Source organism: Anarrhichthys ocellatus, unplaced genomic scaffold, assembly GCF_004355925.1.
Source record: "Anarrhichthys ocellatus isolate YVR2014 unplaced genomic scaffold, GSC_Weel_1.0 scaffold8, whole genome shotgun sequence".
Taxonomy (NCBI): Eukaryota; Metazoa; Chordata; class Actinopteri; order Perciformes; family Anarhichadidae; genus Anarrhichthys; species Anarrhichthys ocellatus.
The window spans coordinates 8,431,430-8,450,721 of NW_022280038.1; the positions used below are offsets into that span (position 1 = coordinate 8,431,430).

Genomic DNA, 19,292 nt, shown 5'->3' on the forward strand with positions numbered 1-19,292 from the left:
CCACAGAAAGATGCTGGAGGGCTTCAATTTTGAGACGAAAACAGGAAGAGACCTCGAATCTGTAGAAGTGACGCAGCTAAGCCGAGCCCAAGGATGGGACAGACAAACGCAGAACTGTCACCAGGAGACATCTGTTTGTGTCCCGCATGAAACTAAAATGAAAGAAAATCATCAAAAAATCAAAAATAGTTTGAATAGCTTTGGGCCACTGACCAAGCCTCGCTATTTGATGTGTTGGGTGCACTATAATTCAGCCGTGACCTTCCACCCTTTAACGTTGCCTGGTCGAAACAGCAGACCAACTGCTACTTTAACGATCAGAGGATTTGTCCCAGATTATGGAGAGTCATTACTCTAATGCTCTTTTTTATACGTGATCTAATGTGGGTATACTTTGAGAATGTGGTTGTTGCTGTAAAGTGTAAGCAATCCACTCATCCGGGGGAAAAAAAAAGAAGAATCTGCAGTGCAACCTGTTCTACAAAGACATATCTTCCTCAGTTATGAATCTTTTATGAGGAGGATAAACATAGATCCAACATGAACTGTTAAAGATATTTTTTGTTATTGTACTTGAGAGAGAATGCATATGCTATTTTTGTCCGGGGATGTTTTCTGTTTTAATACCCTCCCTGCTTATCTGGTGACATAAAAACAAGGACATCCTTTACTGTTTCACTGTTGAGTTAATGTCTCACCATCAACGGACGACAATAGCTTGAACAATTTTAATTATAGACAGAAGGCCATGTTCATTTCACACTGTGAATGATTTAGAATAAATGGACAACAAATAAAAAACAATAAAGTAATAAATAAAACTAACAAATGCAGTTCATCAGAGCGCTTCAGTGTCTACATCAGGACCTATATTATTTCTACATCCATGTTTTTAATGCTGTAATCATCAGGGAAAATTTGATGTATTCTCTAAACACCTATTGTAATTACAATTTTGACATTATCTTTCATTAGTGTGTGTTTGTCTGTCACAGATGGTTGTAAATCCTCTAGTGAAACACTCACGACCTCCAGTGGGATTCTGTCCCTTTAACTTGAGAGCCTATTAATTGTCTGCAATTATCCATTGCAGGCGTAACATCTGTCAGAAGTATCTCTTCTCTTCCCACGTGGATAGAAAATGCCATAGTGGTAAAGGTTGACTGCGACATTCACTGTTTATTGCACAGTAGGGCTTGTACAGTCCGAATTTCCCATCGCAGGTTTAAAAGAAACATGTCCGCCTCACCACTACCCCCATCCCATGTTCTTTTGTTAGACAACAGCTTGCATACAGGAGAATTCATGAAGACAGTGCCTCATATAGGTTCTATTAATGAAAGAACAAAAACGAAATAATGAGACATTTGTAAACTAGCTCTTTTGATTACTCTGTGTTTAAAGTGTGCTGTTCTGTAACAATGGAGGAATCATCCGCAGTTCCCTCGGTGCATTCAAAATCTTTAGTGCAAATTTCAAGAAACAAAAGTAGAGAAACCAAAAACCGACACTGAGGAAATCATAAGGCAACAATTATAAATATATCAAAAATAGTCATTAGAGAACTATCTTTGTTACAAAATGGGTACAAAAGTTTTGTCCTGCACCAGTGAGAGGGACATGTTTTTCAGTTCCTCTACTGATTTCACAGCCTTGTATCCCAGCTGGTGAAGTACTTTTTGACAAACAGTCTGTGTGTATTCTACCATGTCGTAAGACAGTTTCAAGCGCCAACTCTCGGCATTAGCTGCCGAGTCCCTCACTGTACCAAACTTGTGTTTGGCTGAGGGCTCACTGCTGCCCCGAGTGTTTGCATGTATCCAGTCTTCCACGTTTTTATCCAAAGGCAGCCCCAGATAGTCATAGATCTCCTTCGTCTTGAGGAGCGGATTCCTGGCCAAATCCTCATAGCGAACCAACATGTATTTCCCTTTCAGCCAATAGGGATGGCTGAGACCAGTTGAAGCAGAACTGAGAAAGTCTTCACAGACAACTGTGAGCTGACTCAGGTCTAGATTGTAGGGCCGTCGCCCCGTGGCCCTCCAAATACGCCACAGACGATACGTATCCCTGAACGTCTCGATCCGCGATGACAGGATGCCACGCGGGTCTCTGACCAGTTGGATCACTTTGATATTCAACCGCGGGTCCTCCACCAAAGCGCGTAGATCTCCGATCTCGGGCACCCGGACAATTTTGATTGCCACGTGCCGCTTCTCGCGGCATGCCTCCGTCGCTAAGGTCATGTTCAGGGCCGCGCACTTCTTCACGCAGTCCCCTTCTTCAACATTCACATCAGCGGTACCGAAGGCATCGCACACAGGCTGCTGGCACAACGCCCGGCTGGCGCCACGACGGAACAGTTTATCCGTGGTGTGGTTCGTGGGCGTCGGTTTGATGTAGCTCTCCAGGAAATAAAGGTCGCAACCGTACAGGCTGCGCAGGAGGTCCCGGCTGGCGCCCAGCATCACGCGGCGGTCCGCAGCATTGCGGCTGTGCGAGAGACGCGGGATCAGCGTGGTCTGGACATGATAAAGGGGCTCGAACAGGTAGAACACCTCCTGGTGCTGGTTCAGTAGCTGGCCGACAAAGGAGGAGCCGCTGCGGGTGGTGGCCAGCACCAGGATGTGCGTTTTACGCGTGGCATTGATGGAGAAGTAAGGGTAGTCATCACAGCCTCCACTGCCTGCTGCTCCCCGCTCAAAGGGGGGTTCGGTCTCCTGGCCCCCAACACCACAGTTCTGGCGGCTGGGCAAAGGGCACAGCTGGAAAGGCTTGGAGGTGAGTGTCCGGATGGCCGTGTACTGGATGGCGATGGAGGCCAAGGCCAGTAGAATCACTGCCTTCCAGGAACATTGCATGGCGGAACCACTTCATTTAGACAAAGCGGTCCATGCCAGCTCCTCCCTGTCAACAAAAAATATATATATATATTTTTTTTTTATTCTTGAAAATGATTTGTTATTTCATCAGGTTTTGGGGTCCAACAGTTCTGTGAATATCTTTCTAAGTGTTTCTACCCAGACAGGATCCCTTCCTGCCCTTAAATGACGATTGATTTGACATATTTGACACTACAATTGGACACAGTGCAGTGGAGAGAGGAGACCGTAACAATGAAATCTTATTTAAATATGCCAATTAAGGGTGGGACTACTTGAAATGTGATTGATTTTAGAATTGAGGGTGAGTCACCAGTGGCTTGAATATGAAGGCTATAATTTATTTATCATTCTGGGGACAAAAGATTTTCATTCACTTTCGCACGTACGTTGAAGGCAGAGTTGATGATTTACTATATGCTGAATAATAAAAAGAATAAGCCCTTAATAAAGATTGCTGTGGCCACGAGTCAGAGTCCCGTGACCTAATCATTTAATTTGTCTCCCGTTGCTCCTTCATTTGCTACAGCCTCATTTTTGAAAATGAAAATAGACAAAGAGGAGAGTTCTTAGCTCTAACTTTTGGTTCCTATCCAATCAGCTGACACTGACTGCCGAAAACATGTACAGCAGTCTGAGGGACTAAACCGTATACAGTATCTAAAAACGGCAAGACATCTTTGCACCAGTGTTTTAAAAATAGCTTTTCTGTGAATATTGAATAAAATGTTCTGGTTATATGTCTGGAGCATGCTTTACAGGTACAAAATGCATCAACACTTACCATATAATCATTATTAGGGACACCGAATACTTCCAAGTACACTATACTGCAGTAAAGCCCCACACATCCACCCTGGCTCTCTGTCTTCTCCAACATGTCTGCATCTAATTCAAGGAGCTTGTTTGGCCTGATTGGAGAGTCTGAGCATTGTGCCGTATTCCACTTGTTCATCAGGGGAAGAAAAGCCCGGCCCACAAAAGGTAAACAATAGTTTAAAGCTTCACTGCCAATGTCACGTCAAGGGGAAACGATGCTGCGAGTGTAGAATTTGATAGAAAACCTGTCCCATTCAGAGTGAGAATTATTATTTTTTAAACACTTTAGCATAACATACCGGTTGCCTTGATGCAGGGAGCTTTGATGGTGTAAGTAAAATGAAAGGCTCACCATCATCACTTCAGAAGACCATGCACGAGACCTGTAAGGTCCAAAAAGAAATGATGCATCAGGGGGTATCTCTTCTGACTCCAAAGCAGCTCTTAAAAAAAAAAACATCTGAGGAGGAAAATTAAAATCCCAGACTTGTTTTGTGAAAGCAGATACAAAATCTATTCTCCTCCCACTCTGTTGAAGGAACTGAAGGGGTTGATGGTTTGCTTTAAAATACTAAATACCGACAGCAACTCTGACAACTCACGCTTACAGAGAGCGTCAATGCTTTATTCTCATACACATTTTGAATGAAAAGAAAAAGAAAAGCCCACTATACTGCAGCGGGGACAGGTTAGGCTTCCTGACAAGATATATTCCCGCGATGCAGACATCCTCACCGAACGCTGCGTTAAGATACCACGGCGCAAACGATCGCATCCTACACCAGCGGCAAGTGTTTAAAAAAATAATCACCTTAAAAATAAAAAAAAACCTGCATTAATCTGATGACGAAGGAACAGTGAAATGATGGAGCGGAATCGCACTAACTCCGTTATACCTTGATGGTAGTTGTAGTATTCTCATGGTGCGCTGCACGTCCACGAATCACTGCTGCTTTTTTCCTTCAGTCCTCGAACGTTTTCCACCTCTCGGGTTGGAGAGAATAAATGCGCCTGGCGGAGCCGTATTTTCCCATGTAACGGTGGATGCGAGTCGGTTTAAGTTGAACGGTTGGCTTCGGACGCAGAGAGACAAATAGGGATGTAAAAAAAAAAAAAAAACAACAACAACAACAACAAAGTGGAAACGCTGGAGCGGTTGTGTTATTGTGAAGCAGCCGGTCGGTGAGAGGAAAAAAAAAAGGCGACAGCAGGGCTCCCCTTAAATGATGCGCATGAGGCTGAGAGTGTGTGAGGTAGCTACACAAGGACCGACTGTCTGGACCACCCCAGACCCCTCCCCCTTTCCACCTGCCTCTCCCTCTCCCTCTCTCTCTGTCACACACACACACACACACACACGCACACCATCATCCTCAGTCTCTTGCCTGCCACATCACACACTCACAGACACCCCCTCCCTTCCCCGCTCATCACGCAGGCGAATCAGCTCTTTTCACCCGGCCAATGTGGAAGCGAGTTCAGTGATTCCATCAACCCTTTTTTTCCAAGTTTAAATCATGTGCAAATGTTTGTTTTGCATAAAACCAGGGCTACTTTTATTTATATATATATATATATATAAATTTGACAGCATATCCTACAGGTTAGTTTTTATCTGACTTATCTCCCATGTTATCCCACTTGTCTGATTCTATAGCGCGCCAGTTTTGTGGGATTCTTTTTCATTTATTATGGCAGAATCGTTTCTCTCCTGCCTCTTCATTTTTTTTTTTTTTGACGTGAACTCGTCACATCAGCAGTACCGCCTCGGGCTCTGTGATTCTGCAAAGCCTTCGCTAACCGATACAAGAGTGAGTGGGCAGATAATGAACAGGATACCTAAAGTGTGAAGAGCTCATGCCGTTTGAAGCGGGGCTGAAAATCAGGAGAAAATAAGCTTTAGAGAATGGCTGAGGAGGAGGAGAAGGAGAGGGATGCACAAGTAAGTATACTGCACACGTGTGAAGACAAGCGGGTCTATAACGGTGTGGCAATAATGCAGTGCACATGTAGGTTGCAATCATACCATGCCACCACGTTCAACATTCTAAGAAATGATATAGTTTGGTACCATTTTCTAATAAGGCACCTTTTATGAATGATTGCAATTGGTTTTTTGTTAGAAAAATTCACTCGAGGCCGATGTAAAAATCATTAAACAGGACATTTATTCTTGCAAAAAGGAGACAGAGTTGATTCACATCCATCAAGGCTGCTCAGAGGTCTGCCTCTGAGTCTCTGATATTTATACTTGAATAACAACAGGCAGTGTGGTGGCACAGGGTAATTTACAATAAGTCAAGTCACAAATGGATAACACACATACGTATTGCGTTTCACACAGCGTAATCTTCACAAAACCTGGAACAACACTTTAACAGTTTGCTCTAGTACAAAGGTCATTCTATGAAATCAGGAAGTCTTGGTTGCAAATCAGCTCTGCGTAAGTATTGACGTCTTCTACAGCTTTATTATCTCTTATTTAGGACACGCATCTGCTAGCCCCCAAGAGGAAAGATATCTGAGACGCTTGGTGTCAGAGGAAATTTTACACAACCAGACATGCGAGGACACAGGCCTCGAGAGTTCACATGAGGACATAAGTACACAGCTAATAATTGTATTAATGTCTTATGGATAAGCCAATAATAATAATAATAATAATAATAAAGACAAACTTAGGTTTAGCATGTTTGAAATAGTCTCTGGCGAGTGTTTATCCTCCAGCAAGGGACTTGCTTTGTGCTTTTCATTACATCATCAGGTAGATCACTCCATAGGGCCGTTTGGCCACCAAACGTCTTGATTGTCAGTGTTGTCGAGCACGTGGATCCAAATTCATTTATTAAAAACGTATTAACATTTAAGCTACAATTAAAGATTGGAGGGATTGTTGCAACAAAAAAACAACAAGTGACTTAAAAACATTTAGGTCAACAACTACAGATTTGATGACTCATTTGAAAAGTGAGAGAAGGAGCGCCTTGGCAGCAGAGTGGTTACAGCCAGCCCCGACCGCGATGGTTTTAATGAACCTAACCTAAGTGTTTTTGTTTGAATGGCAACCAAGGGTTTACCGCGACCATAGTCGAGCGTCGTAGTTTGACGCATTAGAAAGTGAAGCCAAGGGTCCTGACCAAGCATCAACTCCTGAAGAATTGGGATGAGAACTGCAACATCCTGGGTTCGATTCCAGCCTCACGCTCCATTTCACCCTCTCTCTCTCGACCACCGAGATACTTGAACTCCCTCGCTTGGGGCGGTGACTCACTCTTGACTCGGAGGGCACAATCCACCATTTTCCTGCAGGCAACCTTGGTACTTACTTGTATCGCAATCGCTCAACAGTCAGCTGCAAAGCACCAGTGTGTGCTGAAGGTCGCGGTCTGATGGAGCCAACAGAACAGAAATTCTATTGTGTCCTATTTAATTATTTTGATTCATCTTAGTATCGGTGTTGAGCGACAAGCATCTCTCAAATGTCAACATCCCTGGGAAAAGACGTTAGTTTCAAACCGACTTAGCGTTGGAGATTTTTAGGAAGATTTAATTAACCGAAAGGGCCACAGAATGAGACATTGGCCATGAAATGAAATGAAATGCTATTATTTAATTAAGTGATACTTGTATATAGAATATATCCAGATGATGACATAGGACACAAAACTAGCAGTTGCATGGATCTAAACATGCCTTTTTTTTTTCTCCTTCAGGGTTATATATTCATTCTTTGACAACAGAGTTTCTCTTTTTCGCTCAATAAAATCTCAAGAGGATGTTTTCCTGATCTATATCTCCAGTGAAAAGAGATATAAAAGATGCAGTCCAGCTTTGGGAGTCAGGGGAAATGGACCATTTTGAGGAACTTGTGAATCCAGCAGACTATCATGATGCGAGACATTGGTTCCCCAAATTCGCTGGCAAGAGGTCGGCGAGGTAGTTAAAATGCTCTGAGAGTGCCAGAGATGCCAAGATTTGACGGCCTGACGCGTCACCAATTCCATTTTACTCAGACGTCAAATAGCCTCGCGATGCCGACCTGAATTAGCAATCTCAGTTTAAACGGCAATATTTCAGAAGCACTGACTTGAGCCTGGACACAGCAAGCTGGACCGATCAATAAACCATGGTGAGTGGTTTAGAGATGATGGCTGGACTCTTGACCCCAAGCCATCTACATGTATTATCCACAGTTGTAGATATTACATGAACTATAACTGTGCACTGTCAATGGAAAGGAGCAGTGGCTGTTTTTAAACTGTATTTTGAAGCAGCCTAAACAGTAATGTGGCAGTTTTAATAGACTTGAAGTGGTGTAATAAATATTTAGATCCTTTAATAAAAAAGCAATACCACACGGAAAATGACAAATAAAAATTCTGCAATCCTGCAAGTACAGAAGTATTCATTGTACTCACTGTCCAGTGAAAACCGTTTAGTGATTTTAAGTATTACAATACCAGAAAGATTGAGTAGATGCTTCAGTTTCTTAAGATAATTAATCCAAATCTGAAAAATGCATTTTGGAGACGGTACGGTGTGGAATGGCTCCTTTCGTTTTGCCATCTTTATTATAATAATGGATTATAATTACAAATGTTATTATTATAACCTGTATTTAACCAAGGAAAGCCATTGAGAGGAAGCTCTCGTTTACAAGGACGCCCTGATTACAGTACATATAATACAATAGAAGCACACAAGAGTTACACCTGCCGTCAATAAATTATACAAACGGCAACAAACAAACAGACCAAGGACGTCAACATAAAACAGGCCAAGGTGATAACATCAATTCATAGAAAACACAGACAGCATGTAAGCATTATAGTAATAAAGCTAGTCGAGGTGGAGAACCTGTTAACTGCTTTTAATACTGCTTTTCATTTTGAGAATACAATTGCATCCCATTTTCAAAGTGTTTTGTATGTAAAACCTTTATCCACAAATAAATATGTAGTTACTACAACTCTCAAATACCACTCGGAGTGAAGTAGAGGTTTACAGTGAGATAAAATGGAAAACTCAAGGAACTTGAATACATGTACTTAGTTTTCTCTGGCGGTGTCATACTCTATTCCCTGGTTAACATGCTATTCACTTGATATCACTATATGCACTATTCAAGGCAAACATCTGCCTCAGCAGGTCTTTCATTACATTTCTCTTTGTGCATGTCCACAGTCGCGTTTATTCGCCCTTTCCTGCACACTGCGAGAAGTCGCATGGGTATTGTCTTCACCTCATAGCAGTGCCGGATGGAGCGCCAGCGAAAGATGCAGCCATACAGCTCTGATTCCACGGCTGTCCCCGGAACGTCAATGTCAACGAACCCAGCTTGCGGAAAGCCTTGTCAAGGGACGCACTCCCACACTGACGCCGGGCATCTGCTGCAGCACGATAGCCTTTCAGCGCATTATCACGCAAGGGTATTCTTCTTGAGCATGCTATAAAAGGATTTGTAATAGATTCATAACATGCCAAGTTAAATAATATGTGTGAAGGGGCAAGGGGGGGGTGGCTTTGTTCTTCACTCTCTCCATCATCCTATTGTATGCACATGGTGACAGAAGCTGTTTTTTTTTTGTTTTCTGGCGTTTTTCATTTACTACTTGGAACTCTGCGCACAAAGATTTCAAGGGATTGTCGTGTTCTCATTTACAGAATAGGAGGAGGCCGAACAGAGAGCGTCCGGAAGTGTGCTGGTGTGATCGGTATAGCATATGACAACAATGTTTGATTCAATATAACGCTCTTTATTGTGTACTGTAGTGGGTGTTATTCACTTATCGATGTAAAGGAGGTGAATGTTAAGAAAGAAACCTCTAGCCACACATTTTGTAAATAAATGCATTTTGTATAATACAATCAAAATGCCATCGGTTATCTTTCATGTTGTCCCTTAAACTGCATCTATTTCATATTCATAAAAAATATCTGTCTGAATAAATTTAGTTGAAAGCCATTTCAAGTGTAAACAATAGTGATAGCTTCCGAAACCTTCACAAAAAAAGTAATTTTAAAGGGGACATATGCTCATTTTCAGGTTCTTTCATATTTTGGATTTGTACCTGACCTTGTTTTCAGTAATGTAAAAAAAAAAAACATACCTGCATTCACCCTCTGTCTGAAAGGATCAGTTTTAGCGCCTGATTCTTTAAGGCTCCCTCCCGAAATAGCCCAGTCTATTCCGACTGGCTTGCGAGAAAGATATAGCGTACAAAAAACAAACTGTCTAGGTTTTCTTGATATGTCCCCTTTAAAACACAACCTGTAAAACAATATTTTGTGCAGTCTGATTGGAATAATTAAGTCATTTTAAATTCTTGAAGTTGAGGACAGTTGGCATAGTCACACACTCCCTAAAACGGCAAAACTTTAGATATAGAGTCCATTTAGAGCCAAAAACATTAGGATGAACTGTTAGGAATCCAGCTAAACTATGCAAGAGGTTAGGTTTGCCAGGTGATGGCGTTAAGACCCCCGATGCCCTGTACTTCCAAAGCATGTGCAACTACCTCAATTTAATGAACTACCTAGTGGAGATATAGCATTACGATCCTGAGCCGCAGCCGACCGTGACCGTGGGGCGTGGAAGCGGTGATGCAGCCGGCTCCTCTCGAATTTTATCAAACGAGCCAATCAATGATATCGTAGCAGAAAGCAGAGTATCGATTTGTTTAAAAGCCGTTCAATCATTCTCATCTTCTCTTCTCAAGGGTTGAGGGAGAGCAGAAAGCAAGTCCAACGAGGGTCTGCGGGCTTTGAGTGCGCGGATTCCAGCTCTATGTGAGTAGAGCACAGTCCACACTCGATTTCTGTGCGCAACTCAGCTTTGCAGGTTTTTTCTCTGACCTCTCAGCCCTCAGCATCTTTACTGTACCTGCACTCACCCAGCGCAAGTGCCATCGCTGGTCATGTGATGACTCTATGTGCCTACTTTGCAATTACCATCATCTCCCAAAGACCTGTACTTCAGGCTCGGTGGATGTTCGTCTTCTTACTCAGCATAGCAGCTTGCGAGTTTGTCGTGCTTCTTTATTCTGTTCAGTCGAAGAGGGCAGGTTTTGGGCTACTGTTTGATATTCACCACAAACAAGAACTGCCCAATCTGCATCTACACTGAATATGTAAGTGACCTGAAAGCCTCCCGTCTCGTCAGCTTCTCCAGCAGCGATGGCTCAGCTGTGTGTGCTCCCGACTGCTTGAAATTCCAACAAGACGTTGGTCCCTCAGGATGAGCTTTATGCAGTGTGTAAACCCACAGAGCTTCTGCTGTCATTCTGCTGTCCTCCTTTGTCAAAGGTCTCCTTAATCAAATAAATACCATATATCCCCTCTCACCATGCATCCATATGTATGGGGTCCTTTGATAAACGACTTCATAGCCTTGGCAAAATAGCATGACATTTGAAACATACACACAGTGGTTGCACACATGAGGGAACACATGAACCACATGCGACTGCAATAAAAATAATTTTAAGCCAGTTTGTCACTGGAGCCCATTTGGAAGTCAGTTTCAATCTATTTCAGGTGGTTATTTAAATCTCAGTAGTAACATAACAAATTATACTTTTGAGACGGTTGTGTTTGTAAAGGGCTGTGAAGCAAGATCAAGTGTAATTAAAAGTTGAACAATAAGGTCCTGGTAATTTTTCGGCTATCGGTGATTTACATGTTGCATAACGGAGGTTGTTGCAAGCCTGGGTGCCATTAATCACCTTTCCATCATATTAGGGGTTGATGATAATAACCATTTAAAAGAAATAGTCAAATCAATGAATTCCTGCATATAGCCAAAACACAAGAGCATTACAGTATAATGTCTATTTTTGTGTACGTGTATGAGCAATAATTACACAGCAGGGGCACAAATCTGTTCACACAGTCAAATGATGGGGACTTACATTATATGGGGACTCAAAGCCACTACACACAAAATAGTAAAACCATTATATTTTAAGATTAAGCCTTGGTTTTAGGGCTAGGGTTAGAATATTTAGGTTAAAGATCTGGATGCAGATCTTATACAGAAAAGAACAAAAACATTGGTACAATCAGCGCTGTCCCTGGAACATTTGTTTATACAACTAACCCTCTTACTAGTTAGCATCTCTGTAGAACATTTGCGTGGGTGCTGCTGTCGAATGGGTGGAAGCAAATATTGGGCTCATCGAGGCCTCCCATGATTTACTGCATCAGGCTACAGAAACATCTGGAACAATCAGCAGAACATCTGGCCAGGATAGACCCATCCCGCCACCAAACTAAACAGTAAATTCAGCACCTAAAATTAATTTTAGAACTGTTGTTTTTGTCATATATACTTTCACATCACGCAGCAAAAGAGTTACTTTTTTTGCGGAGCTTTCGCACTGCAGATACGTTTATCAACCAATCACATTTGGCGAAACGGGTTGAGTTGCGCCGATACTTACTAATTTCAACCTGGACTAAAGGCACCAGATCCACTGCTTCGATTCTCACCTTTCACAACAAAAGCCCGAGATATTAAATTTGCAGGCGAGTATTTTACATTTTTGTGTTGTTCATTCGCAAATGCCCCTTGTGTGTAAAAGCCTTTTAGAGAGTGGAACTACATAGAGAAGACATCATCGTCGAGACCGGGCATATATTAATAAAGCTCCACTGGACATTCAAACCTGCTATCAATCCAGAAACAACTCGAGGTGATCTGTGAGGGTATCGAAAGCAGTATCCTGGCCATTTGCTAGGATTCATTTTGGAAGCCGGAAATCCTGCGTATTATTATATCATTACAACTCAGTTACCATATTCAAATATCCTCTACAATGTCACACTGCCAGGCATTTAAGCTACTACTAAAGTTGGAATTATTATAGCTAAGCCTCCATTAACCCCACTGCCTCCTTTACCAGTGCCGGAGACCTCCACCTCCTGTAACCAGCTGATACACACTGTAATAATGCTAATGCAATACAAACTGCCCTACCGACCGCAGATTAACTGGAGCTTCAGATGAGTCTGGCACATCTTTATCCTTATCCTGTGGCCTTAATCATTTGGTGTGCTAAACGTTGGATACTTGGCTGGCTGGTGGACTACAGCTGTTGGCTGGATGGTTAGCTGACAGTAGTTGGAGCACACAGTAAACTGGGTTAGTACTAAACCCTTCAAAATAAGTACTGCAGTGGGTTAATGCAAAATAAATACCCCATAATTCCTGTTACAGTACACATTTCAACATTTTTCCACCATACCATGCTCTTAACTGTTGCTGAATTAACGATCCAACTAGAAAGATGCACTAGTGTCTACAATGACCACTGCTGTAATGTTTAATTGGGGCTGGTTCAGAGTAGTGAGTGATGAGTCAGCAGGCAGTCAATGGCAGTATAAAACAGGCAATGCAAGGTGTTTTGAGACAGTATGAATCACAGCAACCACAAGAGGCTCTTGAGCATGCAGCCATAAAAGAGCACCCAAAATATTATGCAGTTTGCTACAGCAGCATGCAAGACTTGCCATGGACAGACACAACAATGTTCACTCAGCATGTACGCACTGAGACACATGACTGATTTCATGATCCTCCTGGCGGGGAGAATAATTTTAAGAAATTGAGTAAATCTATTGTTTGTTTTGATTAAGAACCATCTGGTTGCCAAACTTAGAAAGACTCTGCAAATGTCTGGAGATGTCGTGCCATTGAAACTTCAGCAATTAATATAAAGGGGGAAATAAGCTTGCCGATATCGCCTTAAATGGTGTTATGTGATGCCCATCATGTTGGCGAAAAATTTGACAGAAAAATATACACAAAACAGCAGTTATGTATGGGAAAAGCTTTAAATATTTGCGTTCTGACAAAGAGTCACATGTCTGTGTGTTAAGAATGGAGCAATACGCATTGAAACGCTCCTTTGCCCAATTCAATACACTAAGTGCACCCCTAATTGCGCTGCAAAGCACCATTTAAATAAGGCGATATGCATAATTTTGGCACAAAATTGGCCTCATTCTATGCAAATAAGCCTCATTGCCAAAACAGTCTAATTTACTAAGATCAGCGCTAACAGCCACATGCAGTTAAGTGAAATTATTAGCATCTTCAGAGTGTTGGTGGTAACTTAAGCGCATTAATAAGAGGTGTCACGCCCAGACCTTCCAGTGATTGTAGCTAAGTAAAGCTCCCCCACACGTCATTTTTGAAAATGCATGACAAAAAAAAAAGAATAAAAAAAATTATCCTGAGGGATCCCTATGTTGCTCTCCCTAAGGTTTTCCCCGTTAAATGGGGCTTTCTGGGGGAGTTTTTCCTGTACCGATGTGACGGTCCCAGGATAGAGGATGTCGCATGTGTACAGATTGTAAAGCCCTCTGAGGCAAATTTGTAATTCGTGATTTTGGGCTATACAAAATGAATTTAATTTAAATTATTTTTTCAATCTTCAAAAAAGGGCAATTTGCACTCATCTGCAAAGTTTTATGGGCATGTCTAGGCTGTAATATCCTCAGGAAAATATATGTTTTGCATTGGAGACAGGGCAAATAGTAGTTGCAAATGATTCACAAGTTATCAGCTGCTGCAATTCATTCTTTGTTAATTCACCCCGAAGAGATTTTGCTGCTACAACCTTGCTTGATCTGATACAATGGCAGTGGTTCAGGTTAGCTAATGCTAGAAGGCTTTAAATAGATATTGCTGTGTAACTGACATTCACTATGTTTGGATGCACAGGATTCTCACCCAGTAGACAGCTGTTCGTGTCCCAATGCAAAACCAACAATGTGTTGTTTGTGTTTGTATTCATCACACATTTCATTTCTCACTTTAAAAAACGTAATATTTTCCACCAACACCACAAACTTTTTTTCCTAAACCCAACTTAGTGTTTTCATTGACTGAACCGAAGCAAATGTTTTTGGTTGAATTCACAGTGTTAACCATGTCTTTACTGTTACCAAAGTTGAGGGTCATAGTATGAAGCACTAGGATATGAGAACTTATTGGGAATGGAAATGGGAAAAGTCTGCCTTCCTTTCTGCCAGAAATCTCCTTAGGGTTAGGCAACAAACCTTCTTGCCTAGGTTTAGGAAAAGATCATGGTTGGTCTGGCAGAAAGCCATGAAGGCAAAGTTATCCCATGTTCCCATATAATATTTAAAAAGTCCTTTCACCGCCAAATAAGTTCCCAATAGATAATTATAATATTCATTATGTTGATCATAATTGTTAACTTGCACACCCTTTCAATAGCAGTTTGGGTTTGCTCAAAGATACTTCAAAACTCCCCAATCGTGTCACGGAGAGATCCTCATTCAGCAAATGAAAACATGTTGAACTTTTTTTCTGGCATTTTCAAGTGCCTGAATTTACGTCACTGGAACTTGGACAAGTTATCCGTCTGTCATGGACCCACTATACCTCCATGAATCGTTCTGCTCCTCTGACTGGCATGTAATGTGCTTGTGGGATAACTCATTCATGTGTGACAGACATCCTAAATGCTAGATTAGAGAAGCATCCCTTATCTAAAAGAAGTAAAATGGAACAAGAAGCCTTCCAGTTAAATCATTCTGTCCCTGCAGGATACCCATCAAACCCTGTTATTTTTTATTGTATGTACTGACAGACTAAGAGATTATGTGTAATTATGGAGATACTGTAAGAGAAATTAAAGGGCCCTGTTCTTATTGACCTGCCTAATGCAGTGGACTGAAATCTGGTTCCCCGAATGCCTGTTTGTGGAAGGCAAATGTGCATTATTGTGACATTCTATGAGAGATGCTTTAAATCACCATCTTTTCTTTTTATTTTCATCTGGCACTGACTCTGCAAACGAAATAAGAAACGGGCAAAGCACCTCATTTGGAACATGAAATAGAGTGCATGAAAGCTGGCATGGCAGTGATTTAAGATCATTCGTGCAATTTTTGGTTAAAATATATATTTTCTTCCTCCAAATAGTCTGTGTAGTAAACTGCATGTCCCTAAATAGACTTGCCATTCAAGCAAAGGGCTGAAGAACAACATTGGATGGTAAGGGTGCTGTGACACATCATCATTGTTTTTCTTGATAAAGTGTAAGTATATATTTAATTTGGTCAGCCCTTATACAATGGATGTGGAGGAAATTGTAATATATAGAACATAGAAGAAAAGGAGCTCCACATTTGCAGGATAAGTCATCTATAATGCATACTTTGCTTCCAACTGTTCACATTAGGCGTAATTTCATCTCACATGGAGCCCGAATAAAAGCTCTCTGAAGAATTTGTATATTTTACATATGTGCAAAACACACACAGTTTTTGTGTGTGTTTTTTCAAACCTATTTTCAGTAGGAGGAAAACAATTGTCAGTAGGATCATCTCATGCTATTGTCAGGGCTGACCCAAATTCTGCTTTGTTGCCATGGTAATCAATGCCAAAAATCAGTATTTGAATATTCTCGCTGGGCTCCTGCAGGAAAGGAGGGAATGCAAACACAAGCTGCTGTTCAACATTAAACAATAAACATAACTTTGTATTGAAGAATGGCCTCAGTCGATGTGATTGCAACGAATGCTGCAAGTCATGTGCCCAAGTTTTTATCACCACATTCCTTTTTTTGATTTGGAAACATTTCTAAACTCTTTAACTCTTGTTTTACTGCCATCTGTCATGATCAATATTACACAGTGTTTGGAGTTGATGAAAGTCCAGAAATAAATCTGAGGTTTGTCAAATTTTACTGGACTCACACTGAAGCAAACAAAAGGAAAAGGAACCAAGATGACGGCACACAGATTTTAAACTCTTAACAGTAACCCGGAGACACCTTTATGAATATGATAAATCAAATTGTAAACACGTCTCCGTCCAACACGCCCTAGAAACTACCGACATCAAGAACAATCTAGACATATCTCGAATGAATAATTACAGGCCGTATTAAACCTCCTGTTTTTAAGAAAAACTGTCTTTCAACAGCTGAACAACTTCTTGGCACTAAACGTCTGTTTTTGATGTATTCTAAACATGTTGTCGACCACACCGAAGCACTGACACTGATCTTGTTAAGGTCTTCCGTGACATCCACTTAAACACAGACTGTGGCAAAATTTCACTTTTAGGATTACTAGATCTCATCGCTGCTTTCAACACAGCCATCCACAACATGTTATTAGACTGCCTGGAAAACTGGGTAGAACGTGGTTGGCACTGAAAGGCCAGAAAGAGTTCCCCAAGGCGCCTGTTTTTGGGGCCTCTTCAATAAAGTAAGTGACCATATTTATGCAGATGACACACACATTTACATAAGGGGATTATGGTCCAATACAATCACCGAGTAGATGCGGTGGACAAATCAATGATTAGATGCATCAGCATGTTGTTCAATTAAACAAAGGTAGTTGTTTTTGGAGCCAAGGAGCCACATTACTTGTAAGACTATTACAAAGTCAGCCTATGATCACCTTAAGAATATATCAAGAATGAAATGACTTTTGTCTAAGCAGGATTTGGAAAGTCTGGTCCATGCTTTTATCTTCAGTAGACTGTAATGGTGTCTTTACAGGAAATGGATTAGACGGCAGATTAGACAGAGTGCTGCTGCTCGAGTTGTCACTAAGACCAAGGCAGTGGATCACATTACTCTAGTTCTGAGGTTTTGTCAAATAAATCTACAAAAATACTACTGTTTGTTTATAAGGCACAGGAATGGCTTATTTCTGAACTTCTGATAAATCATCGACCACCAAGACCTGTTAGCATTCAGTTTTAGACGGCATCAAGAACAAATTGCCAGGAAACTGCAGGTCAGCTGCAACTCTCACTACTTTTAAACCACGGGTGAATACTTTTGCCCCTTATTGAATCATTTATTACACTGCCCTTGTATTTTATACCTGTCGTTTTATATTTTAGCTTGCTTTTGGTTTCTATTCCCTTGAATTTTTGTTGTTGTATTTACATGTTCTTTCATAATGTGTATATTTAGCATTTTGTCTCAGTGCTTTAGATGTTTTATGCAAAACACGTTGAATTGCCTTGTTGCTGAAATGGGCAACATGAATAAATTGTCTTGCTTATGGTTGGACATTGCTTGCTACACAGCTGTGCATCAGCCCCATTGTAAAGCCAACTACAATCAGCCAATATGAGGATAACTTCTGTGCTCTCCCTGAACTAATGACTCACTGCTGCACGGCGGGGGGGGCTCACTTTCTCCTTCCGACCTCAGCCGCAGCAATAGTTTGGGTTTGGGTCCGGTAGTTAAATGTTTTCGTGATTTTATTTCTGTTTGATTTAGGTAAATGTTGGTTCCAACCCACGATAGGTCGGAGCCCAGATCCTCCGACCTATCGTGGGTTGGTCTGGGTGTTTTCCTTTCCTTTTGTTAATTTTGGCCGGCCCATCCGTCTTCTGTTGTTTGGTTGTCATTTATATTGTGTATCAATACATTGAATGCCATTTTCTGCTACTCCTTGACTCTTATAAAGTAGCATTATTTGCATCCACGCTCATGCACCAATGAACCATCAACGATTATACTGCACTGAACTCATTGAACATGTGATTGGAGAAAAAAAAAAACTACATTTTTGGGTGAATTTTCTCTCAAGATTGTGGTTCTATGACCAAATGTGGCAGGAAACAAACAAACTCAGTTAGTGCAAATGAATCTTGTTAAGTGTGATTCTATTGGACTTTGAGTCCTGCTATGTGATTGTATATCAGTCCTTGAGTGTGTGCATAATGTATCTTATGTGATTAGGTAACCAAGTTATTTACAAACTCTTACTTATATTTATCTCAGCAGCAATAACGCTAATTGGTTGTGTCCTTGTCACACATCTCCTTGGATGGATGAAAGAGCACAGAATGGCTTTAATGTGTTCAGTCTAATTGTGTGACAGTCTAGAGTCCATCACTCAAAGACTATTTGAATTCAGAGAACGGTGGCTGTCCTGCCTCTACCTCTTCATTTATAAATTTTAACTGATGTTAGAAGCTCATGTCCTTGTGCAATGCGGAGTAAATTCTAAGACCTGATGTTGTTGCAAAACGGTTATCAGGAAACCATACAAATCTTGCTGAATTTGGTGTTTTCTTTCCTTAAACTAAAAACTAATGCTGCTACGAGCAAGTTGAGAATGTTTTGTGCTGGCCACTTCCTGACCCAGATATGTCACGAGACATTTCTTCACAAGTTCATGGACGTTAACACAACTAGACAACTTATCCACATAACACTTAATATGCACGTTTGATAAAGGGTTAGAAATGAATGGCGTAAATTTGGTTGTTAGGATGTGTGTAGGATTTTCTACATTTGATGCTTGTTATGAAGCAAATTATGCAAAGGATACAAACACAGGCATTTTCTGAATCTAGTTTGTGACCTAAGTACCCCGTTTACATGGCCTTGAACTAAAACAAGACGCTGAGGTGGACAAAAGCTGGATTAGGCTGGAAATCAGGGAAGTGGCTGTTTTTTTGTGATATATGATTTATTTTTCACAGATATTTATATCAAAAAAATGGTATTCTTGTATTAGTCTTAAAAAGGCATTTCTTAACTTCTAAAACCATTCTCAAATCCTCTCCCCTGAAGTGAC

General features: G+C 41.2%; 1 protein-coding gene across 5 annotated transcripts; it reads right to left on the reverse strand.

Annotated features, from left to right (window-relative positions):
• Positions 1 to 1,159: 1,159 nt before the first annotated feature.
• On the reverse strand, positions 1,160 to 5,014 carry chst1 (carbohydrate (keratan sulfate Gal-6) sulfotransferase 1). Of its 5 annotated transcripts, none has more exons than XM_031848600.1 (3): positions 4,598 to 5,014; positions 4,054 to 4,084; positions 1,160 to 2,907 (listed from the first exon to the last, which is right to left on the reverse strand). In XM_031848600.1, exon 3 carries the CDS (start codon positions 2,859 to 2,861, stop codon positions 1,575 to 1,577), a length of 1,287 nt encoding a protein of 428 aa, XP_031704460.1. In that variant the 5' UTR covers positions 2,862 to 2,907; positions 4,054 to 4,084; positions 4,598 to 5,014; the 3' UTR covers positions 1,160 to 1,574. The 5 variants fall into 5 exon arrangements, with proteins under 5 accessions (XP_031704460.1, XP_031704459.1, XP_031704461.1 ...); XM_031848599.1 differs by having other exon boundaries at positions 3,667 to 4,084; XM_031848601.1 differs by lacking the exon at positions 4,054 to 4,084.
• Between the last annotated feature and the right edge of the window lie 14,278 nt (positions 5,015 to 19,292).

Excerpts from the sequence above, each read along its gene's own strand:
- chst1 (XM_031848601.1), bottom strand. The coding sequence starts at position 2,861 with ATGCAATGTTCCTGGAAGGCAGTGATTCTACTGGCCTTGGCCTCCATC.